The sequence below is a fragment of the Pseudophryne corroboree genome, chromosome 4 (assembly GCF_028390025.1).
Source record: "Pseudophryne corroboree isolate aPseCor3 chromosome 4, aPseCor3.hap2, whole genome shotgun sequence".
NCBI lineage: Eukaryota > Metazoa > Chordata > Amphibia > Anura > Myobatrachidae > Pseudophryne > Pseudophryne corroboree.
This window is the reverse complement of record NC_086447.1, coordinates 680597201-680614365: the sequence shown is the minus strand read 5'-3', so window position 1 is coordinate 680614365 and position 17165 is coordinate 680597201. Positions and strand designations below refer to the sequence as shown.

The 17165-nt window shown below is 45.1% G+C and overlaps 1 protein-coding gene and 1 long non-coding RNA gene across 15 annotated transcripts in view; one reads left to right on the top strand and one right to left on the bottom strand.

Annotated features, from left to right (window-relative positions):
* SYNE1 (spectrin repeat containing nuclear envelope protein 1) overlaps positions 1–17165 on the bottom strand; it is a 965679-nt gene that overhangs the window by 503211 nt on the left and 445303 nt on the right. For all 14 annotated transcript variants that reach the window (XM_063917854.1, XM_063917860.1, XM_063917859.1 and 11 more), the window contains 5 exons: positions 12755–12919; positions 11308–11475; positions 9870–10046; positions 1394–1534; positions 778–938 (listed from right to left, as the gene is read on the bottom strand). In XM_063917854.1, the coding sequence (XP_063773924.1) occupies positions 778–938; positions 1394–1534; positions 9870–10046; positions 11308–11475; positions 12755–12919 (812 nt within the window). The remainder of the gene's footprint in view (positions 1–777; positions 939–1393; positions 1535–9869; positions 10047–11307; positions 11476–12754; positions 12920–17165) is intronic.
* LOC134910151 (uncharacterized) overlaps positions 1–17165 on the top strand; it is a 107267-nt gene that overhangs the window by 25642 nt on the left and 64460 nt on the right. The window lies entirely within an intron of this gene.

Below are 17165 nucleotides of genomic sequence, written 5' to 3'. Positions count from 1 at the left end.
GAGCTTTGGTATAATCCCCATGGTCCTTTCAGGAACCCCAGCATCCACTAGGACGATAGAGAAAATAAGAATTTACTTACCGATAATTCTATTTCTCGGAGTCCGTAGTGGATGCTGGGCGCCCATCCCAAGTGCGGATTATTCTGCAATACTTGTACATAGTTATTGTTACAAAAATCGGGTTATTGTTGTAGGAAGCCGTCTTTCAGAGGCTCCTTTTGTTATCATACTGTTAACTGGGTTTAGATCACAAGTTGTACGGTGTGATTGGTGTGGCTGGTATGAGTCTTACCCGGGATTCAAAATTCCTCCCTTATTGTGTACGCTCGTCCGGGCACAGTACCTAACTGGAGTCTGGAGGAGGGTCATAGGGGGAGGAGCCAGTGCACACCACCTGATCGGAAAAGCTTTACTTTTGTGCCCTGTCTCCTGCGGAGCCGCTATTCCCCATGGTCCTTTCAGGAACCCCAGCATCCACTACGGACTCCGAGAAATAGAATTATCGGTAAGTAAATTCTTATTTTCTTGCGGACCACACAATCTTAGACTTTGATTATTTGGCCTGGTTGGGAGTTTGAGTTTGACATACCTGTAGTAGACTGCATTTTATAAGACGTGTGTGAATAAAAATCAGCTGAAGACATTTAAAGAATAAAACATATCAAACTATTCAACATAACATGGATAAATGCATGACAGAACAATAAGTATGTGATTAAATGACCCAAATGATGACTTGCAGGACAATTGTCAGCAATCAACAAGTGATGCACATACTTTGCAGACAGGACCTCTTTCACGTGCTTCACATTGTCTTGAATCAATTTAGTTTTCTCCTGAAGGTGGTGCTTGCTCTTCACTCCTAAATTTATCTCAGATGATTTTATCACTAGACTTTCAGCTTGAACTGAGACATCTTCACTTTGTTTACACACCTCCTGTAGAAGACAATGCAGTCCATGTCAAAGAAACCTATCCAGCGCAGTGAAAGACATTAACCTAAAAGCAGAATTTGCTATATACTGTAAGGCACACACCTAAATGCACTGTCTAGGCATAAGCAAATCTTAAATGGAGCTATGTGATAAACAATAGCCTCAACAGATTCAAGGTCTACTCTTGTGCTGTAGGTGACAAAGTGAAACTCATAGGTAGAACAGCTACAGTAAGTTCTTGGGGATCAAAACAGCCAGAAGCGCAGGGATGGTTTTGGCATCTGAAGACACAGTGAGGTAATCTGAGGCGAGTAGTATCGTTAGATCATGTAATCCCCAAGGACAGTACATCATTTTTTTTGCATATTTGTATAGAATCCCTTTATGTTCAATCAAACATAACATATATCCTGTCAGTTTATGCAACTCTGCAATGAGACTTTAAATTGGTACATTACTTTAGTCTGCTGAAGTTCTGATGACAAATTCTCCAGTGTTCCAAAGTTCAGAGGCCGCTCAAGAGAAGGCCCAATTTGCTTAAGCTGCCGGGTAATTGATTCTTTGCCTATTTCTATATCCTCCCAGCTGTGTATTGTGTCCTATAACAAGAGAAATCAAATTATCATAGCAGTCGCATATGCGTCAATCAAGTTCCTCTGTACATTTCTGTTCAAATATTAAGCCCAAAAAGTAGTACAATGGGTAAATAGCTGACAAACATGGGTTAGATAAGCCATGCATTAAATAAACATGAACAAAGTTAAATAGCCTATAATTATGATTGAGGGGATGTAGTCCGCATTGCGGCATTCAGGATCCCGACTGTCACAATGCCGAGAGATCTCAATGGTATCAGGGATCGGTATGTGATCCCGGTGGACGAGATGCTGGTGGTCACAATATTGATGCTGGCACCTTCATGGTCAAGATCTCAACAGGGGTGAGGCAACTATTTAATCTGTGTGATCTGTGTCTCCTGGTGGAAAATATCGGGATGTATGTGCAGTGCAACTTGGATACATAATCAGATGGACAACACTGAGCATTTTCCCCGAGTCCACCTCAGAATCACTTGCTGAATGAGGGACATTATATCATTCATTTAATGTTTTTATTTTGTATGCAGTGATGACACCACTCCCCATTACTCATTGGCTGGTAATGATGAAGAGTGGGTGTGTTTAATAGATTCAATCGCCTGGGCACTTCTTACTTGTAGGATGCCACAGTCCAGGGCAACACTCAAAGCTTATAATGGGCTTGAAGGAGCAAAACTCAGACTGACATCCCCACTTCTGTCTAAGTTATAAGGTGTATTGGGGCATGGAAGTGGGGCTCTGAGGTAACAGCTGAGTGAAAGGTATACTTCTATAGATTGTAAGCTTGCGAGCAGGGCCTTCCTACCTCTGTGACTGTTTGTTATTACCCAGTTTTGTTATATCATTGTTATTTCCAATTGTAAAGTGCAACGGAATTTGCTGCGCTATATAAGAAACAGTTAAATAAATAAATAATAATACTTACAGTAGTGCCTTTCCACAGCCCATCCTGAAGGTGGTGGCAGAACAGGATGAGGCTTGGCAGTACTGCACTCAGGCAATTTCCACCATCACTGAACTTGGCACAGCACAATGTGGAAAATGACTGCATACAGCTGTCATCTTTCCCCCACATTTACCAACATGACCAATAATGATTCTATTAATTTTGCTGACGATCATTTTCAAATCCCATAATATTCCTCATGATAATGCAGCATAAGTTGCCAGCATGAGAAGAAATATACCTTACTTACATCTTTAATTTAATTTGAATTGAATTAAATTACATTTAAAGAACATAGCCCCAATCCCCTTATTAGCTATATTTCATGTATATCTAGGGAATCTTTCTACCAATGATCATTATGTCATGGCACATACTGCATCCTCATAACAACTAAACCTCTAATAGCACAACATTGGCGTTCATCCTTTGTCCCAAACATAGATACTGTAAAAGCCAATGTTTAGGTCCATTACGAATTCGTGATAGCGGGTTCTTCATACTCATCTTCGGCTTCTAACCTCTTCATTTGGTGGTTTGAATGGAGTGAATATTGGGCGACAAAGCTACCTACAACACGGAGAGGGTCCTCCACATCTCAGTCTCAGTTGTCCACCAATTGACTGCAATGCTAGGCCTCTTTAGTTCCCAAGGTTTCACCACCCTAAACATAATCTCCTCTTTGTTATCTAATGAGTATAGTTTCTTCTACTGTGCCTGTTCTTCAATGATCTGCCTGGTTACTGTTCATATATTCAAGTCACACACTATTACGTATTATCTAGTGATACTTCTAGTGAACTTCACCCATTTTACACGGGTCCGAGGCAGACTCGGATCCTCCCGCCTTGCTCGGTTAACCCGAGCGCGCACGAACGTCATCATCCCACGGTCGGATTCTCGCGAGATTCGTATTCTATATAAGGAGCCGCGCGTCGCCGCCATTTTTCACTCGTGCATTGGAGATGATCGTGAGAGGACGTGGCTGGCGTCCTCTCAGTTTCTATGTTCAGTGGGCTGCAAATTGTGCTGCAAATATCTGTGCTCAGTGTGCTGCAAATATCTGTGCTCAGTGTCCTGCAAGTGCAAATATCTACGTTCTCTGCCTGAAAAACGCTCCATATCTGACTGTGCTCAGTGTGCTGCAAATATCTGTGCTCAGTGTGCTAATTGCTTTATTGTGGGGACTGGGGACCAGCAGAATTATATAGTAGGAGGACAGTGCAGAGTTTTGCTGACAAGTGACCACCAGTATTATACGTTCTCTGCCTGAAAAACGATCCATATCTGTGCTGCATTGTAGTATATAGTAGGAGGACAGTGCAGAATTTTGCTGACCACCAGTATAACTATATATATATAGCAGTACGGTACAGTAGTCCACTGCTCTACCTACCTCTGTGTCGTCAAGTATACTATCCATCCATACCTGTGGTGTATTTCAGTTTTGCACAGTTTGCTGACCACCAGTATATACTATATAGCAGTACGGTACAGAAGGCCACTGCTCTACCTACCTCTGTGTCGTCAAGTATACTATCCATCCATACCTGTGGTGCATTTCAGTTTTGCACAATTTGCTGACCACCAGTATAACTATATATATAGCAGTACGGTACAGTAGTCCACTGCTCTACCTACCTCTGTGTCGTCAAGTATACTATCTATCCATACCTGTGGTGCATTTCAGTTTTGCACAGTTTGCTCACCACCAGTATATACTATATAGCAGTACGGTACAGAAGGCCACTGCTCTACCTACCTCTGTGTCGTCAAGTATACTATCCATCCATACCTGTGGTGCATTTCAGTTTTGCACAGTTTGCTGACCACCAGTATATACTATATAGCAGTATGGTACAGAAGGCCACTGCTCTACCTACCTCTGTGTCGTCAAGTATACTATCCATCCATACCTGTGGTGCATTTCAGTTTTGCACAGTTTGCTGACCACCAGTATAACTATATATATAGCAGCACGGTACAGTAGTCCACTGATCTACCTACCTCTGTCGTCAAGTATACTATCCATCCATACCTGTGGTGCATTTCAGTTTTGCACAGTTTGCTGACCACCAGTATATACTATATAGCAGTACGGTACAGAAGGCCACTGCTCTACCTACCTCTGTGTCGTCAAGTATACTATCCATCCATACCTGTGGTGCATTTCAGTTTTGCACAGTTTGCTGACCACCAGTATATACTATATAGCAGTACGGTACAGAAGGGCACTGCTCTACCTACCTCTGTGTCGTCAAGTATACTATCCATCCATACCTGTGGTGCATTTCAGTTTTGCACAGTTTGCTGACCACCAGTATAACTATATATATAGCAGTACGGTACAGTAGTCCACTGCTCTACCTACCTCTGTGTCGTCAAGTATACTATCCATCCATACCTGTGGTGCATTTCAGTTTTGCACAGTTTGCTGACCACCAGTATAACTATATATATAGCAGCACGGTACAGTAGTCCACTGCTCTACCTACCTCTGTGTCGCCAAGTATACTATCCATCCATACCTGTGGTGCATTTCAGTTTTGCACAGTTTGCTGACCACCAGTATATTATATATAGCAGTACGGTACAGTAGGCCACTGCTCTACCTACCTCTGTGTCATCAAGTATACTATCCATCCATACCTGTGGTGCATTTCAGTTTTGCACAGTTTGCTGATCACCAGTATATACTATATAGCAGTACGGTACAGAAGGCCACTGCTCTACCTACCTCTGTGTCGTCAAGTATACTATCCATCCATACCTGTGGTGCATTTCAGTTTTGCACAGTTTGCTGACCACCAGTATAACTATATATATATATAGCAGTACGGTACAGTAGTCCACTGCTCTACCTACCTCTGTGTCGTCAAGTATACTATCCATCCATACCTGTGGTGCATTTCAGTTTTGCACAGTTTGCTGATCACCAGTATATACTATATAGCAGTACGGTACAGAAGGCCACTGCTCTACCTACCTCTGTGTCGTCAAGTATACTATCCATCCATACCTGTGGTGCATTTCAGTTGTGCGCAGTATATATAGTAGTAGGCCATTGCTATTGATATATTACTGGCATATAATTCCTCACATTTAAAAATGTAGAACAAAAATGTGGAGGGTGCTGAAGCTGCTGCCACTAGTCATGGCCGAGACGATGAAATGCCATCAACGTCGTCTGCCAAGGCCGATGCCCAATGTCATAGTAGAGAGCATGTAAAATCCCAAAAAATAAAGCTCAGTAAAATGACCCAAAAATCTAAATCAAAATCGTCTGAGGAGAAGCGTAAACTTGCCAATGTGCCATTTACGACACGGAGTGGCAAGGAACGGCTGAGGCCCTGGCCTATGTTTAAGGCTAGTGGGTCAGCTTCACCTGAGGATGGAAGCACTCATCCTCCTGCTAGAAAACTTAAAAGAGTTAAGATGGCAAAAGCACAGCAAAGAACTGTGCGTTCTTCTAAATCACAAATCCCCAAGGAGAGTCCAATTGTGTCGGTTGCGATGCCTGACCTTCCCAACACTGGACGGGAAGAGCTTGCGCCTTCCACCATTTGCACGCCCCCTGCAAGTGCTGGAAGGAGCACCCGCAGTTCAGTTCCTGATAGTCAAATTGAAGATGTCACTGTTGAAGTACACCAGGATGAGGATATGGGTGTTGCTGGCGCTAGGGAGGAAATTGACAAGGAGGATTCTGATGGTGAGGTGGTTTGTTTAAGTCAGGCACCCAGGGAGACACCTGTTGTCCGTGGGACGAATATGGCCATTGACATGCCTGGTCAAAATACAAAAAAAATCACCTCTTCGGTGTGGAATTATTTCAACAGAAATGCGGACAACTGGTGTCAAGCCGTGTGTTGCCTTTGTCAAGCTGTAATAAGTAGGGGTAAGGACTTTAACCACCTAGGAACATCCTCCCTTATACGTCACCTGGACCGCATTCATCAGAAGTCAGTGACAAGTTCAAAAACTTTGGATGACAGCGGAAGCAGTCCACTGACCACTAAATCCCTTCCTCTTGTAACCAACTCCTGCAAACCACACCACCAACTCCCTCAGTGTCAATTTCCTCCTTACACAGGAAAGCCAATAGTCCTGCCGGCCATGTCACTGTCAAGTCTGACGAGTCCTCTCCTGCCTGGTATTCCTCCGATGCATCCTTGAGTGTAATGCCTACTGCTGCTGGCGCTGCTGTTGTTGCGCTGGGAGTCGATCATCATCCCAGAGGGGAAGTCGGAAGACCTCTTGTACTACTTCCAGTAAGCAATTGACTGTCCAACAGTCCTTTGTGAGGAAGATGAAATATCACAGCAGTCATCCTGCTGCAAAGCGGATAACTCAGGCCTTGGCAGCCCGGGTGGTGAGAAACGTGTTTCCGGTATCCACCGTTAATTCACAGGGAACTACAGACTTGATTGAGGTACTGTGTCCCCGGTACCAAATACCATCTAGGTTCCATTTCTCTAGGCAGGCGATACCGAAAATGTACACAGACGTCAGAAAAAGAGTCACCAGTGTCCTAAAAAATGCAGTTGTACCCAATGTCCACTTAACCACGGACATGTGGACAAGTGGAGCAGGGTAGACTAAGGACTATATGACTGTGACAGCCCACTGGGTAGATGTATTGCCTCCCGCAGCAAGAACAGCAGCGGCGGCACCAGTAGCAGCATCTCACAAACGCCAACTCGTTCCTAGGCAGGCTATGCTTTGTATCACCGCTTTCCATAAGAGGCACACAGCTGACAACCTCTTACGGAAACTGAGGACCATCATCGCAGAATGGCTTACCCCAATTGGACTCTCCTGGGGATTTGTGACATCAGACAACGCCAGCAATATTGTGCGTGCATTACATCTGGGCAAATTTCAGCACGTCCCATGTTTTGCACATACATTGAATTTGGTGGTGCAGAATTATTTAAAAAACGACAGGGGCGTGCAAGAGATGCTGTCGGTGGCCCGAAGAATTGCGGGCCACTTTCGGCATTCAGCCACCGCGTGCCGAAGACTGGAGCACCAGCAAACAGTCCTGAACCTGCCCTGCCATCATCTGAAGCAAGAGGTGGTAACGAGGTGGAATTCAACCCTCTATATGCTTCAGTGGATGGAGGAGCAGCAAAAGGCCATTCAAGCCTATACATCTGCCTACGATATAGGCAAAGGAGGGGGAATGCACCTGACTCAAGCGCAGTGGAGAATGATTTCAACGTTGTGCAAGGTTCTGCAACCCTTTGAACTTGCCACACGTGAAGTCAGTTCAGACACTGCCAGCCTGAGTCAGGTCATTCCCCTCATCAGGCTTTTGCAGAAGAAGCTGGAGACATTGAAGGAGGAGCTAAAACAGAGCGATTCCGCTAGGCATGTTGACTTGTGGATGGAGCCCTTAATTCGCTTAACCAGGATTCACGGGTGGTCAATCTGTTGAAATCAGAGCACTAAAATTTTGGCCACCGTGCTCGATCCTAGATTTAAAACCTACGTTGTATCTCTCTTTCCGGCAGACACAAGTCTGCAGAGGTTCAAAGACCTGCTGGTGAGAAAATTGTCAAGTCAAGCGGAACGTGACCCGTCAACAGCTCCTCCTTCACATTCTCCCGCAACTAGGGGTGCGAGGAAAAGGCTAAGAATTCCGAGCCCACCCGCTGGCGGTGATGCAGGGCAGTCTGGAGCGAGTGCTGACATCTGGTCCGGACTGAAGGACCTGCCAACGATTACTGACATGTCGTCTACTGTCACTGCATATGATTCTGTCACCATTGAAAGAATGGTGGAGGATTATATGAGTGACCGCATCCAAGTAGGCACGTCAGACAGTCCGTACGTATACTGGCAGGAAAAAAAGGGCAATTTGGAGGCCCTTGCACAAACTGGCTTTATTCTACCTAAGTTGCCCCCCCTCCAGTGTGTACTCCGAAAGAGTGTTTAGTGCAGCCGCTCAACTTGTCAGCAATCGGCGTACGAGGTTACTTCCAGAAAATGTGGAGAAGATGATGTTCATCAAAATGAATTATAATCAATTCCTCCGTGGAGACATTCACCAGCAATTGCCTCCAGAAAGTACACAGGGACCTGAGATGGTGGATTCCAGTGGGGACGAATTAATAATCTGTGAGGAGGGGGATGTACACAGTGAAAGGGGTGAGGAATCGGACGATGAGGAGGAGGTGGACATGTTGCCTCTGTAGAGCCAGTTTGTGCAAGGAGAGATTGATTGCTTCTTTTTTTGGTGGGGGCCCAAACCAACCAGTCATTTCAGTCACAGTTGTGTGGCAGACCCTGTCACTGAAATGATGGGTTTGTTAAAGTGTGCATGTCCTGTTTATATAACATAAGGGTGGATGGGAGGGCCCAAGGACAATTCCATCTTGCACCTCTTTTTTCTTTTATTTTTCTTTGCATCATGTGCTGTTTGGGGACTATTTTTTTGAAGTGCCATCCTGCCTGACACTGCAGTGCCACTCCTAGATGGGCCAGGTGTTTGTGTCGGCCACTTGGGTTGCTTAGCTTAGTCACACAGCTACCTCATTGCGCCTCTTTTTTTCTTTGCATCATGTGCTGTTTGGGGACTATTTTTTGGAAGTGCCATCCTGTCTGACACTGCAGTGCCACTCCTAGATGGGCCAGGTGTTTGTATCGGCCACTTGGGTCGCTTAGCTTAGTCACACAGCTACCTCATTGCGCCTCTTTTTTTCTTTGCATCATGTGCTGTTTGGGGACTATTTTTTTGAAGTGCCATCCTGTCTGACACTGCAGTGCCACTCCTAGATGGGCCAGGTGTTTGTGTCGGCCACTTGGGTCGCTTAGCTTAGTCATCCAGCGACCTCGGTGCAAATTTTAGGACTAAAAATAATATTGTGAGGTGTTCAGAATAGACTGAAAATGAGTGGAAATTATGGTTATTGAGGTTAATAATACTATGGGACCAAAATGACCCCCAAATTCTATGATTTAAGCTGTTTTTGAGGGGTTTTTTGTAAAAAAACACCCGAATCCAAAACACACCCGAATCCGACAAAAAATGTTCCGGGAGGTTTTGCCAAAACGCGTCCGAATCCAAAACACGGCCGCGGAACCAAATCCAAAACCAAAACCCGAAAAATTTCCGGTGCACATCACTAGTATTTTCTAACTGTATATTAAAATATTACTTTTCTTATTGTGATTACAATGTATGATTTAATTTCCAATTTGTGTACCCCCACACACACACACACACTCCTTTTCCCCCTCTTTATTTGTGTACCCTACAAGATTTCAATAAAAATTCAATATTGAAAAATATATATATATTTAAAGAAATTGTTACCTTTGATGAATGGCACATTGCCAATCTATATAAACCATGTTGCTTAGTGGCCCTTGTCTAATGTGTCTTACCTTTAAGCTTTCTTCTTGCTCTATCATTGTCTTTTCCACAGTGTTCAGTTCAGCTTCCATCTTTGCTAGGTCATCTTGGATGTCTATGGGTATTCCCTTCTCAGCTTGTATCTGCTTAGCATGTGCAATCTGAAGCTGAATATCCTGCTTCTTCATATGTATTTTCTTTATTTCTTTCTGCCAGAACCAGAACATATTGCAACTTAGAAAAGCTAAAAATATGCAAAAAGGTTCAGTCTGTAGTTGTTTCTCTTAGATTACTCACAATCACTATAAGGCACCACTGCTCCTATTCCCCATGAACAGTCAAAGAGGCATTATTGAAAGCTAAGTGGTGAAGGTAGGCCTTATACTGCTTATGAGCAAAACAAGCTTTAGATCTAAAATATTACCATGCAGTCAGGTGGGGCATCTTAACAGCATTGTAGGCCCTGGGCAAAGCAATGCATTTGGGGCCCTACACATGCATTCACAGGAACCAATTAAAGAAAATAATAACATGCGCTTCCTGCAGTCCTGTGCCGTGTCTCCACATTGTACCATAGAGTGAATGGCTGTCAGCTATCTGATTGGTGGATAGCTTCAGCCATTCACTGTCTAACTGCAGGCTGAGAGGCAGGTTGAGAATGCTGCCTCGCTGCTCAGATTATGTGACCACCACCTGCCCCTAGAAATATGGAGCCCTGGACAGTTTTCCTGTGTGCCAATACGTTAAGATGGCCCTGCAAGCACTATTAATGTGCTATTATACTTACAGACATCTTAATTCAGGAGCAGGAGCAGAGGGTGACTGGTGGATATCATATATTTACAATGGGGTTATTCAGTAAGTATTGCAGATTCTGCTAAAAAGCTAAATCTGCAATCCTTTCTATCCCATCACAGGGCAAGGCCACCCAGCATGCTGAATGGCTTGCCCAGCGGCTGCAACCGCAATTTAATTGTGGTCGTAGCAACTGTGGAAGACCCCCTGCAGCCATAGCTAGGCTGCGTATGCAGGCAGTCCGCCACCACATCACACAGACGCCCCGAAAAGGCAGCTGACCCGCCCCGGTTTTTCCAGGGCCACCCCCGCAACGCTGTAACTCCGTCCCCGCAAATCCCGCCGCTGTCTGATTGCATGCACGCGGTGCATGCAAGCTCTCACTTTCTAGCACCTGCTGTGAACTTATACATATATTGATTAATTTGCATTTATATATCGTTGTTTAAGAGGCATGCAAGATCAGTAGCTCAGAGGAACTTCCATTTCTGTACAGACATTAGAATACAGCCGGTAATCACAGTACATCCTTCATAGCTAAGCTCTTTGTCCAAAAAACGGATATACAGTTTCTGAACAAAACTACATTGGTGGCATATGTCTATAAATGTAATTGTGAAATGCCCTGGCATGTGGATTGATATGCTCTAATCAAAAATATGAATTGATTAATACCTCATAATGGAGAAAGAGCTCCTGAGCCTCTTCAAAGCTTTCTGCATTTAGTATCTTCTCAGCTTCAGACTGGACATCTTTAGAACTGGAAAGTAACTCACTGAGGACGTGCTTCACTTCTTCCTTGCACTGTACACAATCTCCAACAGTACTTAAGATCTTCTCAGTCTGTTCAATCAGAAAGAAGACTATTACAAATTGATTTTAGGCATGTCTTGCCCATTTACAATACGCATTGGAATGTTTCTGTAAGCTTACAACATATGTGAATACAGACGGACCAAATCGTCATGTGGTATAAGCTTAGTGAAAGAGTACCTATTCAATAATGGGGTTATTGCCCACTTTATGTAGAGAAGATATTTCTAGGAAAATAAAAACAGACCCCTCTCCTCTCATTGTAGAGACGTGTCAGTTTACACAACGCAAACAGAGAAAAAAACAAAAGTACTAAAACATCTCAAGAGCACAAAAATATCCTAAAACTAAAGAATGCCAATGCCAACAGGCAAAAATCTTCACCATTGGTCAATCAATAATGGGTGCAATAATTGCAGCATGATCCTCGTGCAGAGGATGATGTTGTGTGTGATTATTGCACATATTAGTGTTTGTATGTCCAACAAATTGCCAATGGCTTTGTGGCACATATCTAAAGTATGTAGCAGGAGACCTTCATGAGATGAAATACTACAATCTCCTGGTTTACATAACAGCCTATTGACCTATTGGTAAAAATGAAGATATGGTGTTCCGTGCTGGTGTGCTTTAGTTGAAAATGGAGAAACATGAAAGCCGCCAGCACTAATACCCCTAACGGGAAAACTGCTGGAAGGAATGGCATATTGAAGAATGGAGGAAAGAATAAATCTCAACCCATGTGATGCTAATGTCTCCAACTGCAAGGCCCTGAGCACAAGGTCCAAGGGGGAATCTGATTTTGGACTAGATAATGACATAGACCAGCACCTTAAAAAAGAGCCATACTTCAAGAGCAGAAGATACTGTAGTAGCCACTTGAATTAAAATATCCACCAAATCGCAGTTAGACATTTTTTTAAAACAGAATTTTATTGAAAGAAAAAAAAGGATCTCCATGCTGGTGCTCTAGGCCTCTCCATAACTTACAACATGACTCTATGGAGCATTATTACAGATCATTGGACAGCCTGCAAAGTACTCATTTTGCTACCTGGAGAACTAGCATAATTCAGTGACACATCTTGGTACTGGGCGCGTAGAAGGACGTTTCTGGCAAAGCAACCTCAAAATTTTTCTGATATGCTTAGAGAAAGGTTCATTTAAGCAGTGGTTACATTTAAGCATCCGTTGCACAAAAGTGACAGTACCCCTGAGTGAAGAGCAGATCTTGAAGCTGTAGCAAGAATAGTAAGTCAATATATGTAATAAGACCAATTTTATTCCAGTGTTAGCATATAAAATGTACCTCTGTGAGAGAATCGAGAAGTACTTTCAGATCTGTAGAAAGTCTGGACAGATCAGTGCTTTGTTTTCTCACTTCTGTCTCCACTGACACGTCAGTAAGTGCGGTGAGTCTTTCATTTAGATACCTGAGATTTTCTTCTTGTTTTTTAACATCTTTCCTGATTTCCTGTAATTACATAATGTTGATATTCGTTTCAAAACCATTTAACACCACAGTATAACTGTTACTAATTTAAATGTTTTTTTTCAAATGACATTTCTATTGGATTTTAACTGTTACACATATCAGCAAAAAATCCCCTAATAGGAGAAATCAGAAAACCAATGCTGAAAACCCAGAAAAGCTAGGGAAAATGGGGACGAAAACTGGGAGGGAGCGGGCTGTCATCTTTTTCTTCCTGGGGGATACCTCTCATGATCTTTTTACGTTACCAAGTTGAAGTTACAGCAGTTGACACACTGGTCCCATATTTATAAGATGAAGGTAAGCGGCATGTTTAAAGTTATAACACCCGCACGAATTAAGTGCTGATAGTGCTGTCGACATAGTAACTGCCGACCTTGTCACTGTAGACCTACAGGCCAGAGACCATTAGACTAGTATTTCAAAACCTCTGTACTCAAGACACACTACCAGTCCAAGTTTTAAGTATAGCCTTACTTGAGCATAGGTGACTTAATTAGAATCTCAGTTATTTGATTTAACCATCTGTGCTCATGCATGAGTATCCTTAAAACCTGGACTGTTAGGAAACCTCGAGGACCTAGTTTGGGAAACACTGGGCTAAGGTAAGAACAAGGTCTAATAACCACTGGCTTATTAAATGCACTTTTCTAGCATTTTTTATGGAACATGTTATTTTTGCCCATGTGCACTTATACAGAAATTGTATTATACTAGTTTGACATTCATCATGTTGACATTTATGTCGACATGGTCATGTGGACACTGCTGAAATGTCAACATGAAAAACAAACCGTCCTTGGTGGTCTGGTGGGGTCTTACCTGGTACAGACTGCAGCTGCTGGTTCTGATTCCCAGCAGTCACAGTATTCTCCCCCTATATCTAACCTTAATCTCTACCCCTAACCCCACCCCCCAAGCGCTTAACCCTAACCTGCCATCCCGCAGCCTAACCCTAACCTCCTGTAAGTGCCTAACCCTAGTCTGCTATCCTGCAGCCTAACCCTAACTGCCTCCAAGTGCCTAACCCTAACCTGCCATCCTGCAGCCTAACCTCCTGTAAGTGCCTAACCCTAACCTGCCATCCCGCAGCCTAACCCTAACCTCCCTCAAGTGCCTAACCCTAACCTGCCATCCCACAGCCTAACCCTAACCTCCCCCAAGTGCATAACCCTAACCTGCCATGCCGCAGCCTAACCCTAACCTCCCCCAAGTGCATAACCCTAACCTTCCCACCCTGCAGCCTAACTCTAGCCTCCCCCTAGTTCCTAACCCTAACCTGACATGCCGCAGCCTAACCCTCACCTCCCACTAGTGCCTAACCCTAACATGACATGCTGCAGCCTGACCCACCCCCTAGTGCCTAACCCTAAACTGCAATCCTGCAGCCTAATTCTAGCCTCTCCCTAGTGCCTAACCCTAACCTGCCATCCCACAGCCTAACCCTAACCTCTCCCTAGTGCCTAACCCTAACCCTCCCATCCTGCAGCCTAACCCTAACCTCCCCCTAGTGCCTAACCCTAACCTGCCATCCCGCAGCCTAACCCTAACCTACCCCCTAGTGCCTAACCCTAATCTGCCATCATGTAGCCTAATTCTAGCCTCGCCCTAGTGCCTAACCCTAACCTCCCCCAAGTGCCTAACCCTCCCATCCTGCAGCCTAACTCTAGCCTCCCCCTAGTTCCTAACCCTAACCTGACATGCCGCAGCCTAACCCTCACCTCCCCCTAGTGCCTAACCCTAACATGACATGCTGCAGCCTGACCCTAACCCACTCCCTAGAGCCTAACCCTAAACTGCAATCCTGCAGCCTAATTCTAGCCTCGCCCTAGTGTCTAACCCTAACCCTCCCATCCTGCAGCCTAACCCTAACCTCCCCCTAGTGCCTAACCCTAACCTGCCATCCCGCAGCCTAACCATAACCTCCCCCTAGTGCCTAACCCTAACCTGCCATCCCGCAGCCTAACCCTAACCTCCCCCTAGTGCCTAACCCTAACCTCCCATCCTGCAGCCTAACTCTCGCCTCCCCCTAGTTCCTAACCTGACATGCCGCAGCCTAACCCTCACCTCCCCCTAGTTCCTAACCCTAACATGACATGCTGCAGCCTAACCCTAACCCACTCCCTAGTGCCTAACCCTAAACTGCCATCCCGCAGCCTAACCCTAACCTCCCCCTAGTGCCTAACCCTAACCTGCCGTCACGCAGCCTAACCCTAACCCACCCCCTATTGCCTAACCCTAAACTGCCATCATGTAGCCTAATTCTAGCCTCGCCCTAGTGCCTAACCCTAACCTGCCATCACGCAGCCTAACCCTAACCCACCCCCTAGTGCCTAACCCTAAACTGCCATCATGTAGCCTAATTCTAACCTCCCCCTAGTGCCTAACCCTAACATGCCATCCCGCAGCCTAACCCTAACCCACCCCCTAGTGCCTAACCCTAACCTCTCCCTAGTGCCTACCCCTATCCCTCCCATCCTGCAGCCTAACCCTAGCCTGCCCCTAGTGCCTAACCCTAACCTGCCATTCCGCAGCCTAACCCTAGCCTGCCCCTAGTGCCTAACCCTAACCTGTCATCCCACATCCTGACCCTAACCTCCATCTAAAGCCAAACCTTAACCTGTCAGCCCACAGCCAAACCGTAACCTCCCTCTAGTGCCAAACCTTAACCTGTCAGCCCACAGCCAAACCCCAACCTCCCCCTAGTGCCAAACCTTAACCTGTCAGCCCACAGACAAACCCTAACCTCCCCCTAGTGCCAAACCTTAACCTGTCAGCCCAAAGCCAAACCCTAACCTCCCCCTAGTGCCTAACCCTCCCGTCCTGCAGCTTAATCCTAAAGTCCCTATTCTCAAAATGTTGGGTTTTCCCATGTCGACATTTTAGATGTGAACATGTTGACATTCTGAATATGTCGACATGTTGCCAGTCGACCTTTTAATAATGATGACATCATAGCTCTACATTGTGGTGTGGACATTATGATTGCTGACCATATGGCTACATCCCTTAAAGAGTGTAAATACATTGCTCAAGTGAGGTCCAAACACTAGCAATACAGATTTCAGAACACAAATGCCGGGCCGCACCTGGGAATTGGAAATGGGTCCTTCCTGGGTGCGACCTGGCATTGGACCCTAAGAACTGGCTTCCCGACCCAGCAATATGCCATGACGGGTTGCCATCGGGCACCGTGGCGGCATCGGGGGCGGGTGTGGAGGCGGCACTGGGAGAAAAGATCATCTCCACGTCGCCTCTCCCTATGCTGTGAACCGATACCGGGTTGCATCTGCCCAGGTAACCCCTTCACACTGCACCTAACCCGGGAATAACCTCTCTTTATTCCCGGGTTGAATTACAGGGCCTGGCAACCAGGGAATTTGGGAGTGACCCTTTCAGACCACACAGCGAGCTGGGTCGATATCGTGTTATTTGGGCGGTCTGAAAGGGGTATTACAAATGGATGTGAAATACAGTATGTGTGCTTTTTTATTTTGGGGGGCGGGGGTGGGGGGGAAAGGAATTTCGCCTTGCATTAAAATAGGCAATCAGGGCACCAATGGGTACTTGGCCTAAACTGTAACAATCAATCTGAAGTATGTGATGATATTCTGTTATGATAAAATCACATGAAAACAAAACAGCCACATACAAATAATTGTATGCAATTACAATCACTAATTAGGCAGAACTAAAAGACAACGCATAATGGGCCTAATTCAGACCTGATCGTAGCTGCAAATTTGTTAGCAGATGGGCAATACCATGGGGGTAATTCCAAGTTGATCGCAGCAGGAATTTTGGGGGTCATTCCGAGTTGTTCGTTCGTTATTTTTTCTTGCAACGGAGCGATTAGTCGCTAATGCGCATGCGCAATGTCCGCAGTGCGACTGCGCCAAGTAAATTTGCTATGCAGTTAGGTATTTTACTCACGGCATTACGTGGTTTTTTCTTCGTTCTGGTGATCGTAATGTGATTGACAGGAAGTGGGTGTTTCTGGGCGGAGACTGGCCGTTTTATGGGTGTGTGCGAAAAAACGCTACCGTTTCTGGGAAAAACGCGGGAGTGGCTGGAGAAACGGAGGAGTGTCTGGCCGAACGCTGGGAGTGTTTGTGACGTCAAACCAGGAACGAAACTGACTGAACTGATCGCAGTTGCCGAGTAAGTGTGGAGCTACTCAGAAACTGCTAAGAACAGGGCCGTCTTTTCGTATGGGCTCAATGGGCTC